This window comes from Prunus avium, chromosome 2 (genome assembly GCF_965620075.1).
Source record: "Prunus avium chromosome 2, drPruAviu1.hap1.1, whole genome shotgun sequence".
Classification (NCBI taxonomy): Eukaryota; Viridiplantae; Streptophyta; class Magnoliopsida; order Rosales; family Rosaceae; genus Prunus; species Prunus avium.
In genome coordinates, this window is record NC_142285.1 from 27,617,295 (window position 1) to 27,627,980 (window position 10,686).

The 10,686-nt window shown below is 36.7% G+C and overlaps 1 protein-coding gene across 2 annotated transcripts; it reads right to left on the reverse strand.

The window, feature by feature from the left end:
* Positions 1-4,106: 4,106 nt before the first annotated feature.
* LOC110773632 (rust resistance kinase Lr10-like) lies at positions 4,107-8,403 on the reverse strand. 2 transcript variants are annotated; one of them, XM_088249699.1, is made up of 4 exons: positions 7,200-8,057; positions 6,144-6,230; positions 5,949-6,047; positions 4,184-5,724 (listed from the first exon to the last, which is right to left on the reverse strand). In XM_088249699.1, the coding sequence occupies exons 1-4, from the start codon at positions 8,005-8,007 to the stop codon at positions 4,580-4,582; spliced, it is 2,139 nt and encodes a 712-aa protein (XP_088105825.1). In that variant the 5' UTR covers positions 8,008-8,057; the 3' UTR covers positions 4,184-4,579. The 2 variants fall into 2 exon arrangements, with proteins under 2 accessions (XP_088105824.1, XP_088105825.1); XM_088249698.1 differs by lacking the exon at positions 6,144-6,230 and having other exon boundaries at positions 4,107-5,724; positions 7,200-8,403.
* Between the last annotated feature and the right edge of the window lie 2,283 nt (positions 8,404-10,686).

Here is a 10,686-nt window from a genome sequence, read left to right on the forward strand (position 1 = left end):
TTGCTTTGCTGGAAATCAGTGCGTACCACCTATATAAACAAAACAGTTTGAATTGTTTCCAACACAAAGCTCAAATTGTTGTCCAATTAGTTCGTGTTGTTTGTTAAATGGACTGTGATTAAAAACCACTTAGATTGGTTATTAAAACACCTTAATTGGATTTTATTGTAGTTCAGACATTTTCTGTCCGAAATGGAACTGTAGCATCAGACATCTCTTATGTCGGAAGTGTTATTGTAGTGTCGGACACTAGTGTCTGAGTGTCTGAAGCCATGCACTGTAGCTTCGGACACTTGTTTCCGAAGTGCTGCTTGTGTCCGAAACGTTGGTTGACCACGTGTTGGTCAATGTTTGCAACTTGTCCGAAGGGCTTTGGGCCGTGCTAGTCGCTAATTGGGCTTTTGCAGATGATGGGCAAACTCTTGATGGTTTGGGCCACAGTCAATTAACCAAGAGACTGGCCTTATAACTCTAGGAATTAACTTATGTTAATTTTGGTATGAACAGAGAAATCATTAACATATGCACTATACCTTTTGAACGGCATTCGATTTTACCCTCGTTGGTCGTACAGTTTGCCTCAACGATTCCACATGTTGCAAGTCATCTACAGATGCTGAAGGTGAAGCCACAACCATTTTTGTTATTTTGCAGGACTCCCCCAAATCGCATTATGGAGCCATTCAAGCCAATCATGACATAAGAAAACAATCTTAAAGCAGTGGACAAAGAAGAATTGGAAAAATGAAATTAGTACTTAGGTGAAAAGGGGTAATTAAATGCTACTTTAAACACTTACCAACTACACAAATCTTAACCTGAGATCAATATGACTAGTCAACTATTAGTCATAAACTAGCAACAATCACACACGCAGATGAAACAGCCAATACCTGAGCCTAGAAGATCACTCGTGACAACCTAGGCACTCAAAAGGACCCGTCAATCAGGGCATCCCCTGTGCTAGCAACAACTAAGGTGAGTAGTGTGTGTGAATACATCAAGATCAAATATATATAGCAACATCCAAATGATGACTAGTCAACAACAAGAACACAACACCAGAAAAACATGAACAACAAACCCAGAAAATTGTTCACCCATAAACCCATCATTGGGAAAAATTGGGAGTCATCATCCGACCAGGCAATCCACTAAGCAAAGAAGACTCTTACAGAGAAATCACAAGCGAGGTTAAGGAAACCTAGATCTATTTAGAAAATGAGGTATACCGCCTCCATGCAATCTTCTTTTCCAAACTTAGCAAAGCTTATAGCTAGTTCTTCATGGCAATGACAGCTTCCTCCTCAGCTCGTTCATCCGACGACACCAACTCACACAGCTCAACTCCAAACAAGAACAAGAAATTTGGATTCAAAATGAAATAATCAATTTCTTAAAGAAACCATATTCTTTAAGAAATCAATCTAGAATCTGACCTAGATCTATATGAGAATTTGTTTGATTTAGCTAGATGCAGATTTCATCTTTCAAAGCAGTTTTCAAAATCAATTTGAAAAACTCATTTATGAAAAGATGGAGAAATCACTCCAAGGGAAATGAGAGCAAAGGAGGAGAAACTCACAACCTCTTAAAAACACCTTTCCTAAAGTGACGGCTCCAAAAGGAATGAAGGGACCATTTACCCAAAATTCCTAGGTCTGAAACAGATGGATGGTAGTAGAAGAATATTAAAGAATAAGACAAAATTTGTTAGGACCCAGCTGGAAAACGAAATGAGCTGGCAGAACTCATTAAGCACAAAAGATGACTAGTCAAACACATGAAAGATGACTAGTCATAACATAATGCAATCAAATGAATGCAATGCAAAATTTACCTTTGGCATCCCTTGATTATGTTGAGCCATTGATGATCAAAGCCACTGGAGAACAACTAGATAACAATTTAACCTAGTCTAATAACCTTGAGCTTGGGAAATACATTACATGTCCTATTACAAAGTTGGCAAGGAAAGCTAAAAGAATACTAGCTAGAATACAACTCAACATGCTCTTGTTGAGGCATGGAGCTGTATCAACAAAGCGAGGAGAATGCATTGGATTTGCTCAACTGATAAAAATTATAGGCACTTCACGTATCGCTAGACTATGTTCTTGAATATATTTGTAACTATAATAACGACCAGGGAAAAAAGGATCTCCATCATCAGTATAGTTGTAGGAGGTTAAAGTGTAAAGTGGGTTGGAGAAGTAGTTTTCTTTCTTCTGAACACCAGCATCCACAACTTGGATTGTCCAGTCACTGTAATTGATCGCCTTTACGTAATATTTTAACCGATACAAGCATATTATTGTAACATTTTTCTCACAATATAGCTCAAAAGCGTTGCGGCTACAATTTTGAGGGCCTTCTTTTAAGTGAAATGGAGACTTTACGTTTATATTGGCACAAGAAAGGGTACTATCTTCAACGGTGGATGTTTGGAAACATAACATAGGAGGAACAAGAAGAAGAAGGGCTATGTGTGCAACAAATAGGAGACTTCCTCTAGACATGGTGAGAGAGAATATTAGGAGGAAGGGAAGAGGCATTCAATCCAATAGGAATTTATCGAAATTAAGGAAGAGGACATATTAATTAGACATGGCCATTTGGATAAGCTGATTAGTCAACCAAAAGCAACCCAAAAGACAAAAAAAATTCAGCATTAATCCTTAATGAAAATAGTGAAGGCATTTTACCAACTAGTTGTCAGCTTACTGATATTTATATATTTTCAATGTTGAAAGAGGTCTCAAGTTCAAATTTTTTATCTCTCGTAGATTAGAAAAAGAAAAGTTTTGGTAATGCAATTGAACCAGTCCACAGGTCAAATACAATCATATATATATAAAGGGTAAGTGCTGTTTTGCACCCTAAACTATAAGAGGCAATTCAAACTTACCCCTCTTGAATTAATTCGTCTGCCGAATTAGTCTTTGTATTCGTTTAAAATAAGCCCATATGGGACCTGTCGTTAGTTTTCTGAGGACATCCACATTACCATCAAAGCACATGCAACTCATGTGTCCATTTAGACGGAAATATGGATGAAATATCCAGAAATCTAACGACAGGTCCCATATTGACTATTTTAAACAAATAGAAGGACTAAATTGGCAGATGAAATAATTCAGGGGGGTAAGTTCTAATTGCCTTATAGTTCAGGCGTCAAAACGGCTAAAAATCCATATATAAATGTGTGTGTGTGCACGCAAACGGTATAATGCAAAATCTATCCGTATATATCTTTCTTATATACAATAGATAATAACTTAGCAAGAGACCAAAATGTTGCAAGCTGTTTTTTCATCAGAAATAATGCTTCTGGTCAACTTCTTATGCCGGTTGCTCATAGTAGTAGATGCAGATGCAGTGCATGGCAGAGTAGATGCAGATGCAGTGCATGCGGTGCATCCGATTCCCATTTTGACTTAAAGGTAAGCAGTCAATCCATTGCGGTTATCATGGCTTTGATCTGTCATGCACTAACAAAATGAGACTCTGCTTGAGATGCCATCGTCATCCTCTTCGTTGAAAAGATTAAGTACACATCTCAGGAGATTGAAATATCTTACCAATATGAGTTCCCACCGAAAGATTAAGAACACAACTCAGGTGATTGAACTATTGCACAAATGCTGCTTTGTGAAATTTCTGTTTCCTTTAAAATCTGTGCTAATTCTATTATGTAGAATAACATTAATTATTTTGTTACATCTTTGTTCAAATTAAATGAGGGTTCTCTTTTAGCAAGTAGATTTCTAATGAATTCTGTGAGCCTCCAATTAAGTTTCCTATTTTGCAGGGATCAATTGATTTTGAATGTTTGGGCAGAAGATAAGGATGAAGAACTTGAAGATCCTTAAGCTGACAGACCTTCAGCAAAGGGGAGCTACTTCTATCATGTTTCTCATGAATGTGTTTGAAGGCATGAATACAATGTGATTTGAGCTTGTAACTTTTTCATTTTAGATTATACATATACTATTGTAGTTCGAATTAGCTTGATGGGAAGGTGGACAAACTTTAGTGGTGTAGGGGGTAAGAAAATATTTGTATGAATTCCATTGTGAATCAGCTGCCCCATTTGCAATATCTTGGGGAAGCTGCTACTTGCACATATCTAAATGTAATTCTAGCTTCAAAGTGTTTTCTTTGAGTGTAGAATTGTGAAAGCACTTGATAGAATAAATGGACTTGTTTTTTTAATTTATTCTTTTTGTAATTAAATGAACGTATTAACAAAAAGGAGGGCAAATCCCTTAGTGCAAATACCTACAGGGGTAGTCCTACCAATTGAAGACAATCCCAAGCTAACAATACAACAAACCCTAATAGCAATTAGCTCATAGGGATCTTCCAATCTGCAACAAGATAGGAGTTAGGAGGTTTTAAACACTCTATAGAGCACATCATACCTAATAGAATTTTGCAATTACTGAAAATCCTACAATTTGAGTGTTACAACAAGGGGGCAAGAAGCGTTTGAAAATCCTACAATTTATTTCCTTCCAAATGTCTAATTGTGCTTATTCATTACGTAATCTCCCTTGCACATCAAGATTGCTATATATTACATTGTTTGATTCGCATCAGCAATCAAAACAATTTCTGTAGAATTTGTAACTGTTGATGCACTTGTGGTACTTGAATTGTCCCCAGGAACCACTTCTGGCATTTGTTGTGGATACAAAAAAGGCTTTGGAGGCATTTCAAGGCTCTCAATTTCTCCTTCAAGCATCTCAACTACTTTATTCATAGAAGGACGGTCACTAGGCTTCATTTGTATGCACCACAATGCCACAATGATCATCTTCTTTATGATCTTCTCTTCCTCCTCTGTGGCGTCTCCAACTTTTATGTCCTTTCCTTCACTCAATTGGTCAAAAACCCATGTTGGAAAGTATATTTGGCTTGACTTCTCTATGGTTGCATTTAAATTCTTTCTTTTGCCAGCCATTTCCATCAACAGCATTCCAAAACTATAGACATCAGCTTTGTATGAAATACCTCCAATATTTTTATAGAATAACTCTGGTGCTATGTATCCGAGAGTTCCTCTTGCTGCTGTTAAAGATACAATGCTATTATCGAGCGGGCATAGCCTTGCTAATCCAAAATCAGACACCTTGGGAAGAAAATTCTCGTCAAGAAGAATGTTATGAGGTTTGATGTCAAAGTGCAGAATTTGCATTTCACATCCTCTGTGCAGATATTCAATACCACGAGCCACTCCAAGCGCAATTTCAAACATTTTCTCACAATTCAAAGAGATAACTCCCTGTTGAGAAAATAAGTATTTATCAAGAGATCCATTAGGCATGAAATCGTATACGAGAGCACGCTTTGAACCCTCAACACAAAAGCCAATTAGTTGCACCACGTTAACATGGTGAATCCTTCCAATGGTTGCAACTTCATTGATGAAGTCTTGCCCATTAGCTTTGGACTTACCCAACATCTTGATGGCAACAAGGTGACCGCTACGAAGCTTTGCCTTGTATACAGAGCCATAGCCTCCTTCACCCAATTTTTCCTTGAAGCCTTTGGCCATCTTTTTTATGTTTGAGTAAGAGTACCTTACTGGTACAAGCTTATTGTTCTGCAAAAAGTCCTCTATATTGTCATGCATTGACAAGTGCCTCCTTTTCCATTTGTATATTATTAATGCAGTTGCACAGGGAAAGCCAAACACGCATATGACTGTGTGCAATATTCCTGCGCAGTTCACAAAAAGTGGACTTAAAAACCAAATCTTGAAAATAAAATAAAAACCAAAGATTGTCTCTCTCCTCCTTTCTTTCTCATTTTGTCTCTCTATCTCTTTAACTTAAAAACCAAATATTGAAAATAAAAAAACCAAAATGCTTTTATTCTTCAGTTACCAATAGCTAAAACTGCAAAATGCTACACAGTAACTGATTTCAAGCAGTTCACATTACCTAGGTAAGAGATTACACAGCTTAATGGAAGCAGATAAAGGGGGACATCACTGTAGCACTTGTTGGTGAGCGCAAATACATATAACTGGGATACCCATTCTGCGACACAAGTGAAAAACTCGATCATAAATTCATAATTCAATTAAGTATACTTTGAATTATATGTAAGTTGGATTAGAGAGTCAGCTACTTTGCCTGTTGCATAGTATATGAACTGTAAGATCTCCCATACTTTGCCTGGTATAGAGCGTATGAACTGTAAGATCTTCTTGTGCAAATGTTCTGCATTGCAAAAGAAAATTAGATCTTCATATTTTGTATATATTAGAAATCAATATGTCATAGTCTCCTTTTGACCGCCAAATTATTTGTAGTGAAAACACCATAAACTAGCCTCCCGTACTTAGTTGATAAAAACTCTCTTCCTATTCCTTTGATCAGTATCTCTAACATAATATATCTATAGTAGATGACTGCAATCTCTACACATCAAAACAGCATGAAATGTTATTTGACAACAAAATCTTGTCAATGTGTAAAGTTTCATATCCATCACATTCTTATCTTTCTCACGGGATTAACCAAGGATAGAGAGCATGCTCTGATACCATGTTAATGCGGAATAATTCGGTCATGATTCTGTGTTTATTTAAAATGGCAAAGCTCGATATACAAGACAATGAAACTAAGAATGGTAACCTATAAAACTCAAAAATACAATCAAGGGAGAAATTGACAACTAAGGAAATTAACCAAATATGAAGAATTAAAGTTAAATGGGTGGGTTCTACCATTACTTTGTTCAAGGAACCTCCAGACTTTATTAGTGACCTCTTATTTGAGGAATGTTCTACCATTACTTTGTTTGAGGAACCTCCAGACTTTATTAGTGACCTCCTATTTGAGAAATGTAACATGTAATTTTTCTACATGGGATACTCTATTAGTGGTTTGGTTCCTGCCCCCGCTTTGCGGTTGAACGGGTAAGACTACTCAATTAGTCCGACGACATGGTCTTATTTTTTTGGTACTGTTACTCATTCCCTCTATCAATCAATAATACTATCCCTCTTTTCTCCACAAAAAAAAAAAAACAGTGGTCAAATGAATAAATAAGGCTTGGTGGGTGGTGAAGAAGATATTTAACAGCGCTGCATATTACTGACATCATCTGGAGGAGAGAGAACAAATATGTTGACTCTAGCTAGCATTATTGAATAAGCGAAATCATTAACAGATGCACTATAGTACCTTTGGTTATTGAAGGGCACTTGGTTTTACTCATGTTGTCGAGCGTGCAGTTCTCCTTATCCATTCCACATTTTAAGTAACATGCACCGTTAAACCATGAGAGCTCAAAGCCGCGAGCTATTTCATTATATATACCTTCACAGGACAAGTTCTGGTGCAGATCTGTAGATGTTGAAGGTGACACCACAACCATTTTTGTTATTTTGCAGGACTCCCCCAAATCGAATGGACTTATGGAGCCATTCAAGCCAATCATGACATAAGAAAACATTCTTAAAGTACTGGACAAAGAAGAATTGGCAGAATTGTTGATGCACGGAGCTGTATCAACAAGGCGAGGAGAATGCATTGGATTTGCACAGCTGATAAAAATTATAGGCACTTCACGTATCGCTAGACTATGCAGTTCTTGAATAGATGTGTCAGTATATCGACCATAGACGAAAGGATTTCTATCACTAAGGTTGAAGGAGGTTAAAGAGTAACGTGGGTTGGAGAAGTAGTTGTCTTTCTTGTGAACACCAGCATCGACAACTCGGATTGTCCAGTCACTGTAATTGATCGCCTTTACGTAATACTTTCCCGAATACAAGCGTATTACTGTAACATTTTCCTCACAATATAGCTCAAAAGTGTTGTCGCCACAGTTTAGAAGGTCTTCCTTTAAACAGAATGGAGACCTTATGTATATATTGCCACAAGAAAGGGTACTATCTTCCAGGGTGGATGTTTGGAAACAGAAGGAAGGAGGAACAAGGAGAACGAGAACTACTATGTGTGCAGCAAATAGGAGACTTCCTCTAGACATAGTGAGAGAGAATATTAGGATGAAGTAAGAGACTTCCAATCCAATTGAAATTTATCAAAATTATGGAAGAGGACAAAGAATAATTAAGTTATGTATGTGGCTATGGCAAATTAGAAAGGAGTGACTTCAGAAATGACCATTTGGAGCCCCTGAAGGCAAATTCACACTCAGAAATACTAGAGAGAATAAAAGAGAGGCAAATAAGAATAGTGTCTCTAGAACAATAAAGCTCTTGTGCAGCACGAAATGAAGAAGAAAACAACTGGAATTTTATTTCTTCTCCTACAGCAGCATCTCCCTTTCTTCTCTGCTCTCTGCCTCACTTCTCTTCTTTTCTCTCGGTTTGCCTTCCTCTAGTTCTCTTAAACAGCTCAACCATAAAACTCTGCGTTTCTTCAAAGGACAAAAGCCACATGCACATAACGAAAGTGCTGCCAATCAATTTTGTCTGCCTATCAACTTTGATTTCCCACTTTTTCTGCCAATCAATTTTGCTTTCCCACTTTTTCTGCCAATCAACTTTGCTTTCCCAATTTGTCAATGCTGCAGGGATTACACTTCCCATTGTCGGCTACTATGCTGGAGACTCATCCATCATAAAACCAATCATGCTATATATATGTGTAGACGATATTAATGCTTAAATCTTATCCATATCTGTCGTACACAATCAATTAATAACTTAGCAAGAGACCGGAATGCTGCAAGCCATTTTTTTGTTATAATAATGCTTCTGATCAATTTCTTATGCTGGTTGCTCATAGTAGTAGATGTCGATGCAGTCCATGGCGGAGTAGGCCTTGAAATTCGCAGCGAAGCAAGATGTAAACCGGACGGCCCAGCCATCATATTCCCATTTTGACTTAAAGGTAAGCAGTCAATCCATTGCGGTTACCATGGCAATCTAACCATACCACCTAATCCTTTTTGCTCTACTTCGAATTGAATGAATACAACTATACTGTCTGCAAGGCATCTGGACATTTGCGTACATCAAGAGTTCTACCAGTCACCATGATTTGATATGAGATCATTGATAGGATTTTTAGTACCTGCGCAAAGAGGGTTAAAATCACTGAAAATACTTGCAAGAATACAAGGTAATTGTAGTATAAATGCTCATGCAAGGTCGTTGTCCCCAAAGATTGTTTGACTAATTTGTAATTAAACTAACTCTTAGTTAATGGTTAAAATAGATTTTATCAAAGATTTGAAATTTATGAATTTGAAAAGATTAACTTAACAATAAAAGAAATCGGAAAGTTGGGAAATTGAAGAAAAACAAGTTTTAAAAACCAATTTATAAAAGCACTAGGGTTTCACCGTCACCTAGCAATCCTATGAATTTTTACCAATTACTTATGATCTACACACGCCACTTTGAAGGTTAGGTTTTTCTAATTTATATTCTACTGGGAACCTCCAACACAGAACGTATATCTAACATGCAACCCGTCCGGACGTTCGGATCAAATATGAACATAAAAGACTCATTAAGTTTTGTGAAAACCCTTTGAAAAAACATGCAACCCTTAAGACGTGGTGTTCATCTTAAGTGAAATTACAATTATTAACCACAAGAAGCAAGCGTCAATTCCCGGGAACCTTCCGACCAAAATTGCATCAAATTCCTTTTCTAAAGATCCTAATAGTGATCAAGCATTAAGACAATTAGATAGTTTAAAACAGTGATTAACAATTCAAAGTATGCATGCAATCAATCATAAGCAATTAAATAAAAATCACATATTCATTTTTAAGGGTTTATTTTTTCTAAATAAATATTATGTCGATCCCAGAAGAAATTTATGTGGTCCTTTCAAATCTTATAAATCTTGTAATAGAAATCTTTAAAATCATAAGTAAAAAATCTTGATTGTATAAATCCATTAAAAAAATCCTAAAAGTAATTATATTCTGCTTAAATCCGCAAGACTTTTTTATCCCTAAATAGTCTTTTAAAATCTCAATTGAATACACCCCCCTAAGGTTCAAGGCTTCACCCTAGCAAAGAGAGTTAGTTACGCATAATCATAATTAAAACCCAAGAAAATATCATTCCCATGAATAAGAAATAAAAAACACCTTGAAGTAGAAGTTCTTCAAAAACCCTAGCAAAAGTTGCGTTCCAAAAGCCAAAAGAGAGATGTCCTAAAATTATGTGAAACATAACTTATATACTTCCTAAAACCCAGCTGCCCAATCTCCACAAGGAAACTAGGTTAAAATAAAATAATACTAGGAAATAAAGTCCAAATTGGACTAGGAGAATCTGCCAACAATCTGCCCAGCCACGTTTTAGGCTCAAATCTCCTCCAAATCAGGCCCAAGATAGCTCGTTTTAAAGATAAAAACATTCTAAACATATCTTCAGAAGGCCACGAACCCATCTGAGGTCATCTTGGGCTCCAAAACGCAATAAAGGCCCAAACCGTCAGTATTCCAGCACCGCGCATTGCTCCTTTATTTTATTGCCAGAGAATAACCACTTGGTAGAAAAATCTGAAATTTTGATATGATCAAGCTAAGTGACTCACGAACGTCCTCCAACTGGAATTACTCCAAAATTCGTCCATTTGATTATGTTTTGCTCCGGAGGAAGTCGAAAACCCTATATTGGAAATATAATTCGAAGTATCAAAATTCTTCCAAAATATTAACCAAAATATATTAATAATA